At 45.0% G+C, this 24333-nt stretch overlaps 2 protein-coding genes across 2 annotated transcripts; one reads left to right on the top strand and one right to left on the bottom strand.

The window, feature by feature from the left end:
- The first annotated feature begins 1429 nt into the window (after window positions 1-1429).
- Window positions 1430-20940, top strand: tprn (taperin). The gene is made up of 4 exons (XM_056587765.1): window positions 1430-3916; window positions 15499-15691; window positions 17073-17197; window positions 17719-20940. The coding sequence occupies exons 1-4, from the start codon at window positions 1703-1705 to the stop codon at window positions 17779-17781; spliced, it is 2595 nt and encodes an 864-aa protein (XP_056443740.1). The 5' UTR covers window positions 1430-1702; the 3' UTR covers window positions 17782-20940.
- ssna1 (Sjogren syndrome nuclear autoantigen 1) lies at window positions 20618-23689 on the bottom strand. Its single transcript, XM_056588772.1, has 3 exons — window positions 23357-23689; window positions 21901-22100; window positions 20618-20967 (listed from the first exon to the last, which is right to left on the bottom strand). Exons 1-3 carry the CDS (start codon window positions 23406-23408, stop codon window positions 20875-20877), a joined length of 345 nt encoding a protein of 114 aa, XP_056444747.1. The 5' UTR covers window positions 23409-23689; the 3' UTR covers window positions 20618-20874.
- Between the last annotated feature and the right edge of the window lie 644 nt (window positions 23690-24333).

Genomic DNA, 24333 nt, shown 5'->3' with positions numbered 1-24333 from the left:
CAGATGGGCGTACCAGGCGGGAATAGGACCTTTTGTATATCCCAAATGGCATATTTCATAAAGAGGGCCAACTTAACCCTTTGGGCAAACAAGTCAAAATTCAAGATAGGCCAGGGGAAAAATCCTCTATAATATGTATTACATAATAGAGGACAATTTATATAAATATATATTAAATATCTCTATATATTAATATTTATTATGAAAAAAACATTGGATAATTATAACCAATGGATCTAGTAGGACTTTATGATGTAATGGGAGTAGTAGCTTCTCTATTTCACCACTGGATGGTAGTGATACACTTTCATTTTGTGGTAGGCTAATAGGTTTACGGTGTCTGTGTAGTGTTTGATTCAGATTTTCGTTCTGATCTGTAACTATGGACAACAACGACGCTGACATGAACCAGAAAACGACATAACGATTCACCAAAAGGTGTGTGGTAACTCTACACTATAGTCCTATGTATGCACCTATATTTACGAATATGCCTGGACAAACAGGGAATTTTATGCATTTTAGTAAGGCCTATGCCTATGCAGGTTCTTCAATAACCAAAAGCGCACACGTTCTTACAAATACCTATTACCGGTCTCAAACTGTAGGCCAAGGTCTATCTAAAATGGATTGGTCTGATGGTTTGTTTGTTTTGATGTGCACATAATATCAAGGCGCACGCAGAATCGACGCAATAACGGGAACGGCGGCGAGAATAAACACGAGCTTACAGTATATTACGAACCTTCACAAGGGGGCGAGATCGGACTATCTCTTCCCCAAATGCAATTAGACATATTATGTACCAAGCATTCATTTCAATGCATTATTTCAAGTAGACTTAGTAGAGCGTATAAAACGTTATTGGACCAGTACCTTGTTCCTTTTTCTTTACCAAATATAATGATATTATAATTAGGGCCTGTGGCTAAATCAATGTATATTTTCCTGTAGAATTCATGGGGAAAGCTGCAATTTTAAAATGATCTATCGTATTTAGCGTATCTAGCGTATTTATGTTTGATGAACAAAGTCAATGGAAGTCCTTATCGACGGTCACTGCAAAATACATAGCCTGCGCCCAGCCGTCAGAGATTAAAGCCCTACATAGTTTCCAATAATATATTTAGTGAAGAACAGTGCGCAACGTAGCAATGAATCACGAGCATGAATATTGAATGTAAAATTAATATCTTATGTTAAACGGTGAAAGTCCATACTTTCTGCTCGTGCATTTAATTTGCATATCAATTAGGTCTATGTTGAAAATCATCCCCGAAAGGGTTACATATTGAAAAGAGGCGGGGCCAAAGCCTTGACGGAGAGCCCTGTTTAGCCCAGTCAACAATAGAAGGGGCGTGGCCTGTTTCAGAGGGGCTGAGCGGCTAGGATGAAAAGGGAGTATTCTTAACCCTGTGAGACCAAATGAGGTAGCTCCTCTGAATGCTTGACGGAACGCATCAGTATGACGTTGTCGGGCTACAGGTGCTAGTAGGGCGGGACCCAACAGACGGAGAATAGGGGAGAGGATCACTCTAGAGAGGGGGAGAGAGAGCGAGCGAGACAGAGAGAGAAAAAGAGGCTGTGGCGATGCATGCACAATAAACACCGCTGCAGGTACGCGTCTAGCCTTCTATAGCTTGCTGTCTCACGTCGGGAAGACCCGTCTCCTCCCCGGGAGACATTCACTCTCTCCTCCACCATGTCTGGCGGAGATGTCCGCGTTCTCCGCCAAGAGGCTGGGCAAGAGAGCCCGAGGATGCCGGCCTGGAAACGAGAGATCCTCGAGCGAAGGAAAGCTAAAGGTAGCGGGTCTGGAGGAGCAGGTGCCGTTTCCGAGGTTTGTCCATCTGGGAGCTCACAGCGGGTTAACGGTAGCGAAGTCACGGGCAACGAAAGTGGACTCAAAACAGACAATGGGACGAGTGCTACTGGGTCCAGTCGGGGCTTCACGATCAGCACGGCCAATCAGCACTTCGGAGGCAAGCGTGGCACCCTCGCATCCCCAGACCTATCGCCGTTGAAAACAAACAAAGACCCATGGGTGTCTGCTGGTGATCTCCACGACACCTCGGAGACCACGGAGAAAGAATGCGTAGGACCAGAGAGCTTGGTTCTGCATGACAGTTTGGGCCCTTTGCAGGAAAACCCCTTCATCAAACTGGAGAAGGAAAGGAAAAGGCAACAGGACAGGGTGAACTCGGCTCGTCCCGTCCAGCACATACTAGAACTGTACGGGAGCGTTCCGGGAATTCGGACTATTCGTGCAGACAATATCATAATAATAGAATCCGACCCAGACTACTATCAGGAAGCTGGGTCCAAATTGCAACAAAATGGTGTCAGTAGTTATAGCTCCCTTAACGATCTCTTGGACCGGAGAGGGAGCGGAGTGACTGAGATAAGGGCCAGGGAGGTGGTCATTTATGACACCACATTAAGTAAGAGCGAGGAGAACCTTAGCACTCTGGGCCGTAACGATTATGTTTACTCGCCCTATGACACGGAGGAGGGACATGGTAGGGTGAGCCGGATGCTTCAGAAGTTTGACAGCAATTATGGAAAACTGCACAAGAAATCCCAAAGCATCGATGACCTGCTGGGCCTGGACTCCATCCCCGGTAGCCAACACAGGGCCCGACCGAAGCCACAGCCAGACCTGGTGCCAAAGCCCTATGCGGTGCACCCCCAACCAGGCTCACCGGTTCGCCACCTGGGCAAGACCCACTCTCTGGCTGCCTTCCAGACCGGCGGCCACCAGTCTTCCAGGCCAAAGCCCTCGCCAACCGACACCGACGCTCTGAAGGACGAGGTCCCGTCGGGACCCCCGCCATCAGAACCAACCCCGACGGGACCCCCCCCGTCGGTGTCTTCCTACCGCCAGCGCTTCGAGGACGGCGGTACTGATGTCAACCAACGAGACGAGACCAACGGGGGTCTTCAGTCCCCCCGGCCCGCCAGGCAGAGGGACAGGGAGTCCTCTGGGGAGTCGTCCCCCAAACCCAAGGTGCCACGCTCCCCGGACCCCCGGCGGGCCGCCGGCGCCGAGTCGCCTACGGGCGCCGCCTCTCCCAGGGTGCAACGCTCCCCCGGGTTCGAGATCCGGCCCACGGCCAAACCGGACCTCTCCCTGATCCCCGAGGGCGACTCCACGGCCAGGGCGCTGGCCAACCTGCGCCTGCAGTCCCGGAACACCTTCACGGTCATCCCCAAACGCCATGGCGCCCCGCCGCCCCCCTCCTCGCCCGCCGCCTCCTTCCCCAAGCACCCCCCCACCCAGTGGGCCGAAGAGGAGCCCCAAGTGCCAACGGCCCCTGCTCCTGTCACGCCGCCGGCGAGGCAAACGGACGAGGACGAGGAAGAGGACGAGGAGCTGCTGATGGGGAGGCCATCGCCCAGCCCCACCAACGCCACCACCGACGTCCCCAAATCGCCCTCTCCCGCCCGTCTCCTGACGACCTCCCCCTCTCCCCCCCCGGCCGTCTCGCCCCCTCCGTCCCCCGTCCCGTCCGTCTCCCCGCCGGGCCTGTCCCCGGTCCCGTCCGACCCCGACCCGGCCGGGGAGTTCCTGCCGGTGACCAACATCGACGACATCGAGGTGGAGCGCCCCCCCGCGCCCAGCCCCATGATGCAGAAGACCAAGGGCAACACCTTCAGGGTGGTGCCCAAACGCAAGGCGGAGACCACCACAGACTCCCCGGACCACCCACCCGATCCCACCTCCTCATCCTCCCCGGCGTCCGGTGGGGTCCGGCCGGGCCCCGCCGCGGCCCCCGCCACCCCCCCGGCTCCCTACTCGCAGCTGGGCACCCTGCTGAAGAAGCGCTACCCCGCGGCGGACGAGATTGAGGTCGTCGGAGGCTACCTCTCCCTGGGGAAGTCCTGCCTGGCCAAGACGGGCTCGGCCGGCAAGAAGGTAAGACGGAGGGGCTCTCTTCTTCTCTGGCGTCCCATTGGCAGAAGTCCACTTCCTGTCCTGAAGGGAGGACGAAAGTGTGTTTTGGTGGTTTGGGTTTCTGGGTTGTTGTGAGGCGCAGCGTCAAAACAATAACATGGGAGGGTTGGAAGGAAGTCGGCCTCTTCATTGTCATGTCCTTCACAAAAGACAGGTTTTGTCTGAACACACAAGGGCTGTGTAGCAACTGCTGTTGTGTTGAATGTCAGCCTGATAACCGGCTCTTTAGGGTCAGAAAATTCCTGTCAGGGAAAACTCCCTATAATGCCAGACATATGAGCCCAAGAAACATTGAATTGAATGTTAAAGAAAGCGGAAACTAATAACATTAACAACATAAGAAGAGAGAGGCAACATTCCAGGCACTAATGATTTGAGCTTGAGATGACTGTGGTTTAGTCAGTGCAACAAGTTTGTTTGGAAGTGGTTAAACCCATATTTGCACAGACCTGGAATGGTTCGGCTTATCGGCAGAAAGAATGTGGATATTTTAACATTGCTGGTGGTGTTATTGGGTGAAAAGTTTGACGTATTTGACTGGGAATTTGTGTTGTACTAAATACCTTTTTTATGTAATAATGCTAATACCGGAGCTACTTTTCTACTACAATAAAGTGGATTACATGGTTCATTTACAGTACACCACCGGCTGTTGCGACACAAGTCTGTCAGAATCTATATTTTTTTTATATGACAAAACGTTGACCAGACAATGTTATCAAGTCTGGATCTCCAGGCTTTAGACAGAGATGTCTTTACTACTGGGAGCGGTCCCAGATAGGCTACTGCCAGCGAGGCTACTGCCAGCGAGGAATAAACCTCCTTCCCATTTATACTCTGAGACGAAGCGGTGGACTTGAACTCCCGTTTTCTGCTTTCTGCTGAGCCACAAACTTAAACTCTTATACTCGCCTTTTTGGTTCAAAACAATGCTGTGGTGTAAAAAAACAATCTAATCATAAAAGGAACTTCATGAACGCCACTTGTGACCTTTGTCTACCACCTGCAGCCGTCAAAGAAGTGAAAAAGCTTGTCCAACCAAATGCATACATACAGTACTCTGGGTGGGTGCCTACGGATTGTCTGTTGACCTTTTCAGGCGTTCTATGAGGTGTTCACATTTGGACCAATCATCCGCTCCCGAGCTGGGCAGTGCCAGTACTTTGCCGTACCCATTGAAGTCCACTGAGGCACACCTCAGTTGATAGTGATTATGTTGAGACTGCTGGCGGCCCTTCAATCTAGGCCAGTGTCTCTTCTGTTTCTCTCCAAAGACCTTGGCGAGGTGAATGCCGATCCCTGTGGCCAATGCCATCCCCCATAATCCTTCACTCTATGCCAGCGTATCACCAAGGCCTCTCGGTAGCCAACAGAAGCGGGGAACATATTTAGTGACGGTGGGGATGTTATGTTCCCGTGCCCCCTGCTTTTCAAATTGTAGATGATGCGATATCAGAAATGGTCAAAGTAATAAATGAGTTGCAATGATCATTATAATTAATTCAAGTATTTGTGCTAAATTTGACCTGAATGCATAATCTACAATTACGGCGTACTCTACTGATATGTAACATTGGAAAGATACATTTCAGTAAATAATAAATGCACAGTACTTTTAAGGCTATTTGTTTTCAAAGTGCCTATAGTTGTGTGTGTGTGTGTGTGTGTGTGTGTGTGTGTGTGTGTGTGTGTGTGTGTGTGTGTGTGTGTGTGTGTGTGTGTGTGTGTGTGTGTGTGTGTGTGTGTGTGTGTGTGTGTGTGTGTGTGTGTGTGTGTGTGGCCTGTTTGAGTAGCTACACACGCCTATGTGAATGTGTCTGTTAGACCGGGGCTGGCCCAAGTGTGTGTGTGTGTGTTTTGTCCTGCCCTTCTCTAGTTCTTTATGTGTTGGAGCTCCACCAAATGCCAGCTGCTTTTGTGTGTGTGTGTGTGTGTGTGTGTGTGTGTGTGTGTGTGTGTGTGTGTGTGTGTGTGTGTGTGTGTGTGTGTGTGTGTGTGTGTGTGTGTGTGTGTGTGTGTGTGTGTGTGTGTGTGTTGCTCTCTACTCGGCCATCATTTAGGCCTGATATGGGCCAAGAGTTTCTGGGCAGGGCCTCGCATGTAATTACAAAAGCAGGGGGTTAGATGGGCCCTGTGTAATTTGTGTGTGTGTTTGAACACACAACAAGTGTGTTTGTGTGTGTGTGTAAGAGATGGCCTACGCTCAGCATTTTGGTTTGGGTGGTTTCGTGAGAGAGCTGCTGTTTCAACCCCCAGAAAACCCTTTCATGATCAGCTACAGGCCGGAAAATGGTTTCAAGTTCGCACACTCGCACGTAACGCAGAGCGCATGAGACTTTGAACATCTCTGAATATGTGGTTGAAACACTACTTCAACCTCTTCCTCCTCCTCCTCCTACACCTCCACATAATAGTTTTTACGCTAACGTTTCCAAAAACTATTTCCATATCCTCCTTCCCTCGTTCGATCTTGGATCAAAGCCCTGTTCATCTGCTCCATTCCTGGTGTGTGGGATGTGTGCCTGGGTGTTGGGGTGTGTGAGGGGAAAGCTGCCTGGGATCCAGTCCTCTCTCTCTCTCGCTCTCTCTCTCTCTCTCTCTCTCTCTCTCTCTCTCTCTCTCTCTCTCTCTCTCTCTCTCTCTCTCTCTCTCTCTCTCTCTCTCTCTCTCTCTCTCTCTCTCTCTCTCTCTCTCTCTCTCTCTCTCTCTCTCTCTCTCTCTCTCTCTCTCTCTCTCTCTCTCTCTCTCTCTCTCTCTCTCTCTCTCTCTCTCTCTCTCTCTCTCTCTCAATCACATCAACCGGTTACGAGAACCCCACAGTTTTTACAACCGAGTCGGTTAATTCTTTATTATCTTCTTTATTTATTATTCTTCTTGCTGCCACTCTATCTCTCTCTCTCTCTCTTTCTTTTGATATCTCCCTTTTGATTTCTCTCTTTGTCTCTCTTGCTTTAACACTATCTTTCTTTTATCTAATTTATCTCCCCAGCTTTATCTGCGTCTCGTGTGTCTATTGCTTTCTCTGTGTCTCAGGCCCTTTTGTTGCCTTCCCTCTCTGTCACGGTTTGTTATTGTCTTCCTGGTTCGCGGAGCAACGGTGTAGGTGCTAAATAGGTCAAGTGCGACTTCTGGTGCCGCATCCCTCGTGGATTTGCATATCATCTCCAAGGGCTCGCTGTATCGAGTACTTGCTGCGCTCCATACAGAAACCATTTTGTGGCGGGGTTTCAAAAAAATATATATTTCAGTTGAAAAATTGGATTACGGTTTGCTATGGTTGACAATAATTCCATTTTTTATTTATTTTTGCCCAGAAGTACTGCAGCTGGAAATCAGACGGGGAAGGGGTTGAGTGTTGTGTTGTTGTTTTTTTCCTTCTTCTTCCTCCTTCTCTCCTCCTCGAGGAGTTATTATGGGATGCCGTTTGTGAGCGGGACATCAGAGGAAGAACATGAAGGAAAAAGAGAGAGAGAGTGACAGAGAAAAGGAGGATGTTTTGTTGGCCGCTGTGTTCATCTGCGTAGAGGAGGTTCTCCACACTTAACACACACTTGTTTAATAAGACTAAACAGACTATGCTAGCCATTTCATCCAATCAGTCAGGCTAGTAATTAGAATGGGTGAAGGCGCGGCGCATCTTCCACACTTAAGTTCTCTGAACGTGACTGTTTTACTGATTAAGCCCGCGAGTCTCCTTCAGCTAGTTATATAACCGCTCTGTGGCTCATTTTCCAGCGCTGCCAATAGATGGGCTCTTGTATGGTACACTTCAATGAAACGTTCATTACACTTTAAAGATGACGATTTAGTCAACCTCGACTCGGACTTGGTTTAGGAATGTTGATAATCAGAGGAGGAATTCGAGCCATATTGTTGCCGTTCTATCGCAGTCATTATTTTGGCTTGCTGATACATTTCTGAGCGTAATTATTTAACTTGGCTAGCGGTTCTTAAACAGTATGGCAGGGACCAAAAACAAAATACTGTCTCCAGCTACGGAACTGAAACAAACATGGATCCAAAACCACTTCGCCCAACCTACCATTTAGTGTACACCAAAAAAGCCTTGACTGAATTGTATGCTTTCATGTTTTATTAACCAAAGTCAAACATACTTATGAAATACCTTAGGGTGTGTTCGAGTGTTCTGTGACCTCTAAACCTCTGTAGAAATATGTTCTGGCAGAGGTGTATTTTAAAACCAACTTGCCACAATGATGTCTGCTCTTAACCGTGTGTGTGTGTGTGTGTGTGTGTGTGTGTGTGTGTGTGTGTGTGTGTGTGTGTGTGTGTGTGTGTGTGTGTGTGTGTGTGTGTGTGTGTGTGTGTGTGTGTGTGTGTGTGTGTGTGTGTGTGTGTGTGTGTGACAAGGGCTCTCTTGACTTGTTGCAGAAACATTTTGTGCCAAACACCCAAGTTATTTGAAGTTGGGTGTTCGGTGTGTGTGCGTTTGCTTCCCGTGGAACCCCCCGCCAGCGGTTAAATGTCATGGCATGCAGATTTAAAATAAGACTGGGAATGGAATTCCCTCCCGAACAGGAAGTGCTCTGTGAAAGGGTGAGCTCTAAGCATAGCTTTGCATTGTTTGTCTTCTTGGCATAAGGTGTGAAAGTCCATTGTGTTTAATAATTTACCCCTCATGGCACTACGGCCAGCCATTCCTCTTGGCTGCACCCTTCTCAATCCTGAACTCCCGTTCTCCCTCTTTCACACCCACTGGCTCTCTCTCACCCACTCACACCTGATGCTGGGTTATCATTGTTGTGACTCGGGGGTCAAGAGTTGACAAGATTATTGCTGCCCAAGTTTGTTGTTGATGGCACAAGATTGATCCGTGTCAGCTTATATGAGTTAACAAGCAAATCGAAGACGCACACACACACACACACACACACACACACACACACACACACTAGGAACTATAGGCACTTTGAAAACAAATAGCCTTATAGGCTTTTTCTTGTAAGTAATATAAGAGGTAGACAGAAGGTCAAGCTGGTTCTTTTCACCCCAGACTAGAAAACAAAATGGTATCCTTTGTCATATAAGGCAATCCCACCTGTCTACGGCCTTTCACCTGTGCCTCCACGGTAGGCTGTTTCACGTGGAGAGGGGTGCAGGGAACAGCCCTGCGCAGGCCATGTAGTTAACATTCAGCCGGCGAAGCCCCAGGATCGGCGTCATATTTAATTCAGTGTGTGAGTGTCTTCTTTTTAGTGCATGACAATAAGCAGATGAAGGGATAAGTGCGCTTTACACAAGAACTGTTCACACACCAGCCCTCAGCTGTGTGTGTGTGTGTGTGTGTGTGTGTGTGTGTGTGTGTGTGTGTGTGTGTGTGTGTGTGTGTGTGTGTGTGTGTGTGTGTGTGTGTGTGTGTGTGTGTGTGTGTGTGTGTTTATTTATTTATAACGGCATCTGGACAGGTAGTATCAGTGGTTTGCTTTTTCGAAGTTGTTGGTGAATATCCCATAATACCCCAGCTGGTTCCCTGGTTTCCCTTTAAGGGTGGATATAGGGGGGTTGCATAATGCATGTCTTTGCTGAAAGCCGTCGCTTTGGAAAGTCAATGATTTCCGACAGACCTCATGATGTTGGGGTTGTACAATGGCAAAGGGTACCCAAGCTTTGTTTATAAATATATTCATGCTGGCCGCGAGCGACGGCGATATCCGAGATATATATGTAGGCTACGTTTGGGCCATGAACGATCGTTTGATTCGGGGGTGTCCAGTGTTGTGCTGCCTGCAGGAAACATTGATATGTGTGTGGTGGAGTGGTTTTTGCATGTAGTTCTCAAAGGGCAGTCTGTTACCGCTCTGTCTCTCTCTCTCTCTCTTTCTCTGTCTCTCTCTGTCTCTCTCTGTCTCTCTGTATGTCACTCCACCTCCACTCTCCCATTTCTCTCTCTGTCACATAACCATGGTGCCCGTCGCCAGGGAAACACAAGCAACTGCTATTCTATCCTGTCATTAGGATGCCTGGAAAGAAAACACACACTCGCACAACACACGCTCACTTTCTCTTATGTTAGTGTTAACTTCTTTAATTGCTTGGCCTATAATGCAGAACATTTCCTGGGTAGTTAGTTTAGAAATGCCTCGATTTGTAGACGCTTGTTGGAATAAGAGTGTAACTAAGATATAAGATCAGACTATAACCCAGGTGTATGCCCCAGCCATGAGTCTTGGATGTGGAAGAGGAACAGAGTACAGTCGCAAACAGGTGTAGCTCATTTACTAAATGACGGGTCTGTAGGCATGCCGGTGCCTGTAATTATCCTCATGAGATACACCTGTGTTCACCCCGGGTATTATCCATCTGTGATAAAAGGTCCATTCAAGACAATCCCATCTTGTGTTTTTTATCGCAAAAATCTTCTTTTATTCCGAATGTAGCAACAGGCGGTTACTCCTTGTAATCCTGTTACCACGGCATGCGCTATAAAAAGAACAAATATTAAATCACTCTCCCACACAAAGAGCGATATAAATACCCGCCGGTGCGCAGAGTTTCGGAGTGCGCCAAAGCAGCAGCAGTGACTCACGGTATCTCCAGACGCGTAGTGTAAACACAGAATTACCACACACACACACACACACACACACACACACACACACACACACACACACACACACACACACACACACACACACACTATGGATGCTAACTAGCTTTACACCCCTCGTCACACACACGAATGTGGACACGTTTCCCGCTATAACACTGTAACACTTGACTTGCTAAAGAGGCTCTTTGGTGCTTTTAAGGACGTTTCTATTTATAAAAGCTTGTGAGTTCACTTATTTAACCTCCCGTGCGCGAGGCAGAAACTGTTAACCGCCAACTAAGCTAAATTACTTTCCCTGTTCTACATTTAACAGAGGGGTTTTCTGGGAACTGTCGAAAGGGCCTGTTGTGTGTGAGAGATACATGCAACACCAAGCTGACACACGCCAGTGGATGGAGGTCACCCATCTTTGCCGTTGCAATTTCTCACACTGGTAAAAAAAAAAAATGGACACAAGGGAAATCGGTCGTGTGATTTTGATTGATTCCATTGATTGATTTAATGCATGTTTGAAGGCTTGGTGTGATGTTTTCTCTTACAATTTTTGCCAGCTATGATCATTTTTGCCTTTCTGTTCCTTCCTGCGAGGAACAGTTACTAGACGCTTCAAGTGTAACTCTCCTAGAAGAGTTGTAGAAGTGTATTGGGAGTTCAGGTAGGAATCCTCCAGTAATGCTACACCCTCCCCCCCCCCCCCATCAGCCTTGCATTCCCACAGGGCATTAAATCAGTGGTAACATAATCACATAATCATGAGGCTAGATATTCCATGACATGATTAATTATTGTCATAAAGCGTAAATGATTCTTAATTATATTCCCTCCCCCCTCCTCATTGGTGAACAACTCATTACAGGAAATTGGTGCAATTGTCTCATCTAATTAGTTACAGCTGAGTGGAAGACCTCAATCTGTGTCAATTCATGTAAATAAATAAAAAACGTTGTTTAATATCAATGTGTAGTACGATAATCCATATAGGCTATTGAAATCAACATTTTGCCACAGATAATATGTTTCCTCTTCAGTTTTGCATTTGAGTCCCACCTCAACAGGCACAATAGCGCCTGTGTATTAGGAGTGAATGTGGAGCAGCGTAGCCTCATTAGCCTCTAGCTAGCGAGATGCTGCTCAGGCTGCCATGGTTTAAACTCCCGGGTCAGGTCCTGGGCCACGCTGCTAATATTAACCGGCCAACTGGAGATTAGCCGGTAATCAGTGCGCTGGTCAGGCTGCTTGGAGAGATGTTGTTACTTACAGCTATACTCCTGTAATACGCCAGGAGTGGCTACAGCTTTTGAACACGTGCGTGCACACACGCACGCACACACACACAAAATACATGCAGAGAGGCATGCACATGCAGAGAATCACACACACGCACACAAACACACAACACAATTAAGGAACAGAAACCGACTTACACACCAATTCCAACAAAATGTTGTAGCATCAAAACATTTTCAGTGTCGCTTTCAGTTGTTTAAGGAAGCCGATGTTAAGAGTTTGCGTGCAAAGTCTGGGGAACAGTGCTCTCGTTTGATTGGATGGCTGGGATTGGGGAGGGGGGATGGGTAGAAGCACTTCTGTTGGATGGCAGCGGGAGAGGGAGAGAGGGGCATGCTGGTGAATGTATAACAATCTTACAGATAGAGGACGCAATTGACCGCGGCGCGTAGCTGCCCTGAATTCACTTCATGATGGCTCTGAGTGCAGCCGTGGTGGTGGGGGCGGGTGTGCTGCATCACTGAGGAAGTAGTGGTGGTGGTTTGCTTCTGTCTCTGTCTCTGTCTCCGTAGATGAGGGCCAACAGAGAAGCCTTTCTCCCCCGAACACACACTCCTCTGACAAGCCTTCAATAGACGGCGTAAGCGACAGGGAAGTGAAGGGTTCCGACTCCTGCACATTTTCACTGGATCGCTTTGCACTGCGTCGAGTGTCGTGAACAGTATCGACTGTAAAGTCGATGTAGTGAATATTGTTATGTGTCACGCTAACATTTGTTTAACAAAATGTGTGTGGGGGGGGGGGGGGAGTCATGACTTCTTGGAAGCGTGGGTGTGATGACTGATTTGGAGTATTCAGCGTCTCTGCTAGCAGCCAATGAAGAGCTTGTCGCACAACCACACTTGTTTTCGTTTTATGAGATCTACTTTTCTTTGCATGAGTGGGCAAAGAGCTGCATATAGTGATACACGGAGTATGGTGAAAGGAGGGAGAGACGGAGAAAGAGGAACAGTGGAAGAGATATGTTGAGGACGTGAGCTAATGTGCACTGGCTGCAGGAAGATGGGTGCACGCGCACGCACGCGCACGCACACTTACTTTGCTGGTACTGTGGATCAGGGTGAACTTGAAAGTTGAGATATTACATTGCAACAATTACATTAGCAAATGAAGAAACGTGGCTGGAACAAATTTCGTGTGTGTGTGTGTGTGTGTGTGTGTGTGTGTGTGTGTGTGTGTGTGTGTGTGTGTGTGTGTGTGTGTGTGTGTGTGTGTGTGTGTGTGTGTGTGTGTGTGTGTGTGTGTGTGTGTGTGTGTGTGTTGTTCCTGGCGTTATCTGTGAGATAATGGGTTTAAAATAATAACAAACAACTTCTCGGATGAGGGAGGAGATGAACGTTTTGATCTATCTTCATCCACCTTCAATCTAATCTTTGAATATGGCTCTGTGCACTTATTATTTCCTTGTTAGATTGAATATTCTGTGATGTCAGCAAATATAGATAAAGAGGTGCTCATGCTGGAAGACTCAAACAGTGCAGGGAAAGGAGGCGAGATTGAGGAAGCGCAGGGTCTGACTTATTGATCAACTCTCGGTTTGGCGTCAAGTAACTTCCTCAGAGATGGGATGTGTTACACTTTACAGGAGGAACTGAAGAGAAAGCAAACCGGGCTAAAAATGGACGCTGCCTCCAACAGATTTGTCAGTCTGAGCGGCTGACAGTGGCTCGCTGCGATTTTTTTTCCTAGTCCTTCGGCATAGGGGACTGAGCGAGAGGGGCAGTCGGAGGGGAGCAAATCTCTAAGTCTACATAACTGGAAAGATGAAATAGAGAAAGAATCGAGGTACTATTTGGAAAGAAGCCGTCCACCTTTTTAGATTTGAAATGTTTTTTTAAACATGACAAGGTGTGTGGGTTGAATCTGCTGTAGAATAAATGGATTCTGAATGTGTTTCCAAAACGTTTATAAAAGCAATGCCCTCACAGCCTTGAATAATAATATAAAATAATAAAAGGTTGAATAATAATTTTTAACAGGATACGTCAGTTTTCAAATCCAGCATTATAAAATACAGCGGTCAGTACGAGCCCTGCATAGCCTCTATAGGTTATAATGAATAGAGCCGCTGCTGGTGTTACTGGGTTGGCGGCCTTCAGAGGGTGATTAGGGACAGCTTTAAAGCACAGCCTGTATCTTATGATAGGTGCCAGGTACACCAGAGAGCCCAGCCAGCCCTCAGCTGACTGCTACTTAGTAAACGTGTGTGTGTGTGTGTGTGTGTGTGTGTGTGTGTGTGTGTGTGTGTGTGTGTGTGTGTGTGTGTGTGTGTGTGTGTGTGTGTGTGTGTGTGTGTGTGTGTGTGTGTGTGTGTGTGTGTGTGTGTGTGTGAGAGAGCCTCTGGTCAACCCATTGGTCAGACCAGTCTCTCCAAGGCCCTCTCCTGGCTGGTTGCAGAAAATTCTAAAATGTTGTGATAGACACCAAAGTCAGCAGAAGTTGGGTGTTAACTGTAAATATGTGCTTGGCGGAATACGTATATAAAAAGGAATTGGATGGTAAATATTGTACTGTTAACGCTGGATTCCAATTGTGTATATTCCCCTCCTTTCCATCTGCTTTTGTTAACTGGAGCATATGCTTGTTACCAGTTATATGTACTGTGGATGCAAATCAAAAACAAATCAAATTCTCTCCAAGTACCACTAACAACGTTGTTATATTGAAGTATACGGAAATGTAAAACCCTGTCATTTACAACCTTGTATTTTGATAATTTTGAGGGCGTATCTTCTACCTGTCCTTAATTGAGACTATAAAACTTGGTTGATATCTTCATTTCATGACTATACAATACCATTCAAAATGACGATATGTTTGTAACCTCACTTTATCACCAGTATCAGAGGTGTGTGTGTGTGTGTCCACGTAAAATGTCTTTAAACCTGTCAGAGTGCAAAGGGCTTCCAATCATTAGATATTTGGAATGCATTAATCAGCAATGTAAACACTTACGTGATATGCTGTCACTGTGGACTGGACACGTAAGCTGCCTGGCTGAAATGCCCTTGGAAAAAAAAGTGCAGTAGGGTGCTGTATTGGGGGCAAGGGCCTCCTGGGGATTAATGTCACACCAATGAGGAAGCAATATCCCATGGGCGCTGGGAAAGGCTAACACCATTGGATTCACGTGGAGAGTTCAAAGGGGTACAATAATGGGGTTGAGGCTGGGGAACGGAACCGTTTTCTTTGTAGCTGGTGTGTGCTGCGCCTGCTCTGTCTGTACATGCTATAGCTAGCGCCTATCGGCTAGTTTCTCTTGAGATGATCTATAATACATCTGCTTCCTCCAGCATATGCTACGTCTTGATACTCATAACGTATAATATAGTGTAGGGCTGCTCGATTATGGAAAAAATCCTAATCACGATTATTTTGGTCAATATTGACATCAGGATTATTCAAACTATTATTATTATTTTTGACTTTGACAACATGAAAACATTTATTCAGCATTTCCCTTTAAAAAAAATACATTGTAACTGAGAACTTTGAAATTTCCACCTTTAAAAAAAAAAAAGTTAAAATATAAATTGTTCAAATCGAAAATAATGAACAAATATGCATCCAGCTGTGCAAAAAATAAACTTGATTATATTAGTTTGGAGATTGTTTTGAACCAAAAATTTGATTAATTGTACAGCCCTAATATAATGAATCTCTCTCTCTGTCTCTCTCGACCCAGATCTCGTTCAACGAGTCGAGCCTACAAAGCACCTATGAGTACCCCTCCGAGAGCACCGCCTGGGACAGCGACGACGAGGAGGAGGGGGGGGTCGGGCCCGAGGTGGCGGACGACCAGCCCAGCATGGTGGGACGCATCCACATCCCCCGGCCTAGCTTCACCGGCCCCGCAGGCCACTCCACCAACAGCAACGGTGAGGGTCCATTTCAACTTCGGGGCGCGGCTCTGATTTCATTGGCCATAGGTGGAGAGGGAAGAGGGGAAGGGGAGGGGATTTGGAACTCTTCCCAGGTCGTAGAGCTGCATTGATTGGTCAGTTAAAGCGTTACAACTTTTCTGGATCAATTTGTTGATTTTAAACGGCACTAGCTGCACGCGGTATTCCTCTGCTTGCAAAAGCAATTGTACAGCCTGTGAGGAGAAAACAATGGACATGCACATGAAGCGAGAACACGCAACTGACGCCCACAGATGCTGTCATGGGGGGGGGGGGGGGCACCCATGGCCCTGTATCCTTTGGTTACATGTTTGGACAACTCCAAACAGCTCCTTGAAGTACTTCGACAATTCCTAGGGGTTCAAGACATTTAACCTAGAGTCGTCTCAGAACATGCTTTGGAGAATAATAAAAAAGAAAGTACAGTGGTACACCTCAGACAGTTTGCAATTTAAACAAAACCTATAACTATCAGACCAAAGGCACATTCAAATAGGAACTAACCCAACCCTTTTATGTCTGGTGAGCCATAGAAAGATGTCCATTTGGTGGACATTTAATATTTATTTTGCTCTATTCTATTCTAGGTATCAAAGGCAGACATTCGCAAACATTTTCAAACCATTTTTTTGGTGGCTTTGAATTTGTGCGAGGACTGTAAAATCATTAATAGTAACAGATGCGGCAGCTATTCCAATTGTCTGATTGGTCGCCATCTTTGTTAACAGTTTAAATCCAACAAACAAAAACGTTCATATTTAAAAGTTCAAAGAAAACCTGTTGCTGAATTTGAAAGCCCAGACTTCCATCCATTATCATGACTTCACGTAATAATTTGTTTGAGTATCAAAATACCCTTTTTATGGAGCATACATACTTTGTACTTCACATGATCATGTCCAGCAGGTTATGAGAAGGGTTATCAGTAGGGATGTTGTTGTTTTGAGTGCTAGGTTGATAAATGATTTAATGGATCATAATGATACCATGGGGCTTGAGGACGATAGTCATGACATGTGTCACATGTGCCCAAGTGTCATTCTGTGCATTAACTACTGGGTCTTGGTTTCAGGGTTTCTTCTAATTGTACAAGGGTTTTGGGTTTATATAAGAAAAGCTTTCATCTTTTTGTGTGTGTGTGTGTGTGTGTGTGTGTGTGTGTGTGTGTGTGTGTGTGTGTGTGTGTGTGTGTGTGTGTGTGTGTGTGTGTGTGTGTGTGTGTGTGTGTGTGTGTGTGTGTGTGTGTGTTTTCACGCAAACAAAATATCTAATCGACTAGGCGGATGATTATTGCTTCGCATGTTCTTCTTGGATTGTAGGACTGATTTTTACGTTGTATTTCTTCTGTTTTCTTCAGACTTATCCAACTACATTCCCAAGCATTCGGTGGATTTCAACACCTGGCAAGAACACAAAATGGACGACCCCGCTCTCCTGAGGGAAGCCAACGCACAGCAAACCGGGATTTCAGAGGAAGTCATGGTAAGAGTTCAAGGTGTACAACCTCAGAACCGGGGCGAACCCAACACATTTGAAGGAAGCCATCTTGGTGACAAAATACCTAATGATGTAGGACTTGACCAATATACCAAAATCCCTACACCACAACAAAGTATTTACATATATTTAAGGTTAGGGTAAGAAGGGATATTTGAAGGAATAATTAACTTTTGAACCCTTATGTGATAGGATTATCCTATAACAACTAAAATACAATGATTTGATATTGGCCATGTCACGTTACTTGTATGCCCTTGTTTATAAGTGAGTTATGTTGTGATGGGATTTGCCTGCACAAAGAAATGCACAGTACAGTTAAAAAAACAATTGTGGGGGGGAGGTAAAGATAAAAATATATAGTAGCTCAAGGACATCATATATAATACAGTTGCTAAAATAAGACAATCAACAAAAACTCACAAAAAAGCTGTTAGTAAAATATGTACAAACTTCCGGATGGCAGAAGCAGCTTTGACTCCGTTCCATCTGTGTTTTGTTTCTAGCTCACCCCAGCGGACAGCTCCTCCCTGTCTGACTACAGCAGCGAGCCTGCCCTCTACTTCTGATGCGTCCCTAACCAAGCCACTGTCAAACACAATCAGCCAACCCGTCACCCCTGGGACCACGCCGAGAGGATGGGATGGATTCCACTCCTGTGTCCCTCCTCCTGATTCCTTTCTAAACTCCACCACCCAGAAGCAGCCGGACTGCCTCTAACTTTGTTATTCCCGGGCAGTTGATCTGTCATCCTCTTTTCCTCCTCTTCCTCCTCCTCTTTATCTCTCTCCTCCTCCCCCTCTACCCATCCATAGACTTGCTCATATGAAGGCAACAAAGTCTTAAAAACACAGGTCGTCAACGATGAAATTGATTGTCAAACTTCTGAACTGAGAGAACTTCCACACTCACTGTGTATCACTCCCGTCTCGTGGAAGTCTCCATAGCTCCCCCTTCTGGCTCCAGACACTCATGTCTGCCTTGATGTCTCTCTCTCACTCCCTCACTCTCTCTCGCATTCACTCTCTCTCTGTCTCTGTCTCTGTCTCTCTGTCTTGCTCATTTTCTTTCTCTGTCTCTGTCGTTGTCACTCTGTCTCTCTGTCTCTCTGTCTTGCTGTCTGGGATTGGGAGACCTTGTGTAAAAGAATGGCGACGAGACTGACTGAAAACGAGTGACCAAATTCCTTTTTTTTAAGAAGGGGAAACCACTAGTGCCCATCTTGTACAGGTGACGACAGTGTTAGCATGGAAACATGTCATTGGGGAAGTTAATGTGTCCGCTAAAAAAAACTCCATGGTGAACGGGTGCCACAGTTGTAGTTTTGTACCTGCATGATCTGATTCAACCAACCACTCCCATTGGTTCTCATTTGCTGTAATGCTTCTAATGCCTTTTTTTTTAGTTTTTGTATATTTTCTTTTGTAGATGTATTTGATTTTGAGTTTTGATTATTTCCTGTTTTTTTTGCATTTGTGGTGGAAATGTGCAAAATGTTGAGCGCAGACCAACGTAACACTTTTTGATGAAAAACCATGTGGATTTTTGTTATGATTTCTGAGAAAATTATGAATTGTAAAGAGCTTGAAAAGTGCCCTTGGCCAATACTGTCTATATAACTAGTAGCAAAAGACACATACAGCAAAATATCAAATGCATACTGTACAAAAGTGATGTATATTCTCGTTATTCTCTTGTAAACCATAATCATTATTATTTGGGGATTTTGTTGAAAACGTAAGCCCACAACAATCTTCGAGAGGTTATTGTATTTATTACAACTGTAAGTTGAATTTTGCATGTCTGAGACTGTTCATGTAAAAACTTTTTTTTTTTCTTTGATATTGCTGGTATACAGAAACACCTGGAGATGCTTTGAGACTAAAGATGAAATGGCACCTGATTTTTACAATCAGACCTCATGTACTCTACACATTCCACAGAGAAACAAGTCCATTCCAGGGATGAAGGAGCATGTAATGGTCATGCAAATTGTGTGTGAGCGAATGCAACATGTGGCGATATCTGCGTGTGTGCGTGTTTGTATGTCGTGAGAAATCCTGACAAAATTAACTTTTAACTTTTTATATACAAGATTGTTCCAAGTTATCTTTTTGTTAAACTCATAATGCCAATTGTTTACGTGTTGCTGTAAAGGCCACTGCTCACAGACATTCTCTTCACCATAATGTACTCTTTGGCCAGTATTGATGTACAGTTGCAATATTTCAGCATATTTTCCTAAGAATTATTTATTACTTTTATTATTCAAATTGATTATATTCAAATTGTTTTGGACGGAGTCAATATGACTGTACTTTTGGGAGGTAGAATGCCGTATTGTATCTGTTTTGTCTTCAATCTCAGTCTATTTCTTTCTCCATTTGCACTGTTTTTGCTTATTAGCTTTGTTTTTTGCACCTCATTCGAAGGATTAGCATAGGGAAAATAAGTGTGCACTTGAATGCATGTCTAATTAAAGAGGTTAGTACAATAGTGAGATTAAATTACACAAATTACTTTAATTGCTGTGTAGTCAAAGCACAGATACATTCAGCAGTGATTTTCTTTTGTTTATATAGTGAATCAAATTTTCTCAATGCTCGATTTGTTAATGAAGTAAAGCTTATGCTTTTTTCTATTAAGTATATATAGCGTTTTGGATTGAAATCTCCAATCACAGACGATGAATGCACTGCCGATGACTACTTGTTTTTGCCACAGCCTTGCAATGGATGATTGTTGGCCTTGTTGTGACGACCTATATCCTGCTTCACAACGCAGGAACGAGTCTTTACCACCACTACCCGTGTCCAAAACACATGTTCACTCACATTGACGTCAATTCAAGCATTGATTAGAACATGGCCCTCATTTTCTTCAGGGTTTATTTTCTTCGTATGTGGGTCTCTGTAACTTGGCATCAGAGGCCATGTTTGGGGTTGGAAGGTTCCTGTGATCATGTCATGCGTCACATTCTATGGCAGCCATTATCGGATGTAAAATCTGTTGAATGAGTGCTTGAGAAATGTAAAAAATAAAAAGAAAAGGGGAGGTCTCACAGGCCGCTCTCTGCCTTGATCCGCAGTATTCACCCATCCGTCTTTTCCCATTTTAAAGTACGCCGTTTGTGTATGTTCTACTGTAGAGACCGTGGTTTAGAAGCTTTTTCCTGTTCGCCCTCATCTTTGTCTGTAAATTTGCATCGCAAGTGATGTACTTAATGTAAAGAAATGTACTCGTCAATCACTTTGGCAAACACAAGCAATGTCACAATTGTATAAATGAAAGCTCAATAAATAGAATACTTGAATATGTGCAACAGACTTCTTAATTACGTTTGACAATTCCATCCCTGGGCTGAAAGGATCATAGCCAAAGAAAAAACCACACTTATCCTTTAAGAGATACTTTCACAATATAACATTTATTGTGTCTAATCCAAACGTGAATGCATAAACTAAGCACAGGAGATAAAGTCACGACACCTTTAATATAAAATCATACATTTTTGTACAAAATAGGTACCATTTCCTATATAAACACTAAATAAAAAAATATATATTACAATTAATCCCAAGTAGTTCTTAAGACCTCCGAGAGGGTGCTGCAGGTTTGACCGGGGTTGAGGTGTGTGTGTGTGTGTGTGTGTGTGGCCTTCGTTAGTGGCCCTTTGACCGTGGTTCAGTAGCTTTGCTCAGGTTTCCAGCTTCCTTCTTCAGCACACTCAGAAGGGTTTGAGAACTCTCGAGGATCTGGAAAGACAAAAACAATATTCACCATCACACCATGTCAGCAATCAAGTTTTTGGAGGGGGATCTCTATCCTGTTCCCTTTTCTAAAACAAAAAGGGATGACCTAAGTGACACATCCAGTAAACACAAACATGCATTGCGGTATGCATGCGCATGCTGGCCTTGTGAGCCATGTTGTCTTTAATCAGTGCAGCCTGGAGGGTAGCTGTCAGGGAGTGCAAGGATACCGTTTGTCTTGGAACTCCCTTGGTCAAACCACACACCAGTAATAGAGTGCTGCTGACCCAGCATGTAGGCCCACTAGGGCTTACACAATGCAGCATTCACCCTCTATCATATTGGTATAGGATCAACACAAACCAACATGTACATGGCAGGACAAAAAACGACCAGTAATCGGTCGTATTTAAAGAGCACTTTTCAAGGCACTCAAAGCACTTTACAGAGTGTGTGCGTGTGTGTGTGTGTGTTGACACCTCATCCACTACCAGTGTTTCGCACCCATTTGGGAATGCTCACCGCACAATCACAGTCGAGGTCAGGAATGATGCAATCCAATTACAGACCAGAGGATTATTAGGGGGCCATGCTGCCACGTTGTGGGACGCTCGTTTTGTTGCACGGGATAGACCAAGATGATAACAATCATCATCCTCTGCATTATTTACAACTATTTATACCAAAGAATATAAATAAAATGAATAACATATTTATAGTTCAGGGTCCAAAATGAACACTTGCCAACAGCCAATGGAGGATAGACTTGACCATTTGGTAGGTGAACACAAATGCAGGGTATTCTAAAACTATTGCCAGGGTGGTAGATTGTTCCACTCTGTGGCAGTTCCCCTCCAGGGCAGCTAAAAATACCAAACTGTTAGGGTTGGTTGTGGACCCCATGTTTTGAGCGTGTCCCTCCCCGTCGGAGCACACCTTCATGTAGGCGGCCTCCGTCTCGGCGATGGTGCGGTCGAAGGTGGAGCGGGCGGCAAGCCGCTGGGCCAGGCTCTCATTCACCCGGCTCAGCTTCTCCGTCAGGACGCGGATGTCGTGCTGCAGGCGGGACTTCTCCTCCTCCTCCTGTTGGATCTGACCGTTGAGCTCGTCCCGCTTGGAGCACAGCTCCTCGATACCTGGGGGGGAGGGGGGGGGAAGAGAGAGAAGAAAAAAAGAGAAAGAAAGAGCGAGAGAGAGAGCGAGAGAGTTTTTTTTGTGTTGACAAGAGTCAAAATCAACATTAAGGGGAAAAACTAAATTCATGTTAAATAATGTCCATTGATTTATAAAAAAAAAAAAAAAACGTACGAACAAGGACAATATGAGCAAACAAATGCTTTTACGAGTCTGAATATATGGCTGCGTCCAGGCAATATTGTCCCGATTTGCCATGTCACTAGTACATAGTAAATGTGAAATAAAAAATGTGGGCAGAACAGAAAAGTGTGCATCTTATCAACCTTCGTTTACAGATCGAATATCAGCATAATGCGATGTGTACTTTAAATGTTATGCTGAATTACATTTCATATTGATAAAAATAACTGCATCCCTCTATACTGAATATGCTTTGGATATCCGTATCAAAAGCGCCATTGTTATGATGGACATGAGTTTGTAACTGAGGGCTCAGCAAAAGCAATCCGTGACAGACGTTAAGAAAACTGTCCAAGCAAATGGCAACTTTCTCGGCTGCCGACATAAGTATTATAAACCTTAATTGTTGACTTCAAGTTTCAAGTTTATTTATTCATTCATTCATTCATTCATTCATTCATACAGACATACATACATACATACATACATACATACATACATACATACATACATACATACATACATACATACATACATACATACATACATACATACATACATACATACATACATACATGCATGGGTCCCCCAAAATAAGCTATTGAAAGCTTTTAGGCGGGGGCCCAAGGTTAATGAAAGCAATATCAATCAATTTAGCGATGCACAATGTGGTACCATGCAAGAAAACATAAAATAGTGCAGACAATCGAGCATACAAATACATACAATCAATCATACAGTACATTTAACTTAACAGTACACACCAGTACACACGCAGAGAGCTTAAGACTTCTCCAATCAAGGAATACAGACATCGCCTGCATAATCTTCCTAGGTTAATCAGACCGGTCTGTCTCCGTCAACCCCTGTACAATAGGCAGAAGGTCAGGAGAATAAATAAATACACTATAAACGTGTGTAACGTTACCTCCAATCTAACGCAGGGAAAGCTTGTTGGACCATATTCACAAATAATAAATAACCGTTCGACAGACGTCCCACCGTTTGAATGCAATAAAAAGCTGAATCATATCAATGACACGGCGGCTACCAGCAAAACCAGTAAACGACCTACATTTGACCAGCTCGTTGTTGTAGGTCTGCAGCGCGGCACCCTGCTGGGTCATATCGCCGCCTGTCAATCAGCTTTCCCGGGCTCCTCGCCCGCGCGCCCCAAGCTGTCTGACTCAAGTCTGGTGGGAGCTAAGGTCGGCAAGTCCTGTATACGGTTAGACGTTTCTGGAATATATCAACAAAAGGTGTATCCAAAAAAACAGAACGAGTATAAAAAAGGCTTGGCTGTCACATTTGCAACGTCCTACACTCTATTGAACAAGTTTCCAGGACAACTAACTGAGCTAACTCCTGATGCTTCCGCCACTATTTTAACTTCCGCCACAACCTGACGTCGCTATCCTGCGACATCCAACGTCACTAAGGCGACAAAAGAAAGGGAGGCTCGCAGGCTCGCCCGGACACCTAGCGGTATCACAATATACCAAAATTAACTCTTTTTTTTTGCAATTAAATAAAAGCATCATCTAAAGCCAATCTATTCCGGTATTGCTGAATGCCATGTATGAAAGGATCCAAGACTGAAATCTTGCATAACGTTGCTACATGTGTGAATATAGCGATTCCTTGAAGGTTATACCTGTGATTTACCGGGGAACTCTCGGTATGTGTGGAAGAGGAATATTAGGAGAGGGAGGGATGACACACACACACAGACAAAAACACACGCGCGCGCACACACACACACACACACACACACACACACACACACACACACACACACACACACACACACACACACACACACACACACACACACACACACACACACACACACACACACACACATAAATACACGTGTATTTCAACCAGAAGTAACCATTAGAGGGCAGCGTTTCTGCGTTACTGCTGTCTTGCCAAATATGCTGCCAATTATTTCGATTTTGACAGCATATTTCAATTCTGACAATGCAAATCGATTTCCGGACCAAACCCTTCTAAATAGAGGACTATGCCTTACTAAGTATTTATCAATTA

This window comes from Gadus chalcogrammus, chromosome 4 (genome assembly GCF_026213295.1).
Source record: "Gadus chalcogrammus isolate NIFS_2021 chromosome 4, NIFS_Gcha_1.0, whole genome shotgun sequence".
Taxonomy (NCBI): Eukaryota; Metazoa; Chordata; class Actinopteri; order Gadiformes; family Gadidae; genus Gadus; species Gadus chalcogrammus.
The sequence above is the reverse complement of the archived record's forward strand: the minus strand, read 5'-3'. Positions and strand labels throughout refer to the sequence as shown.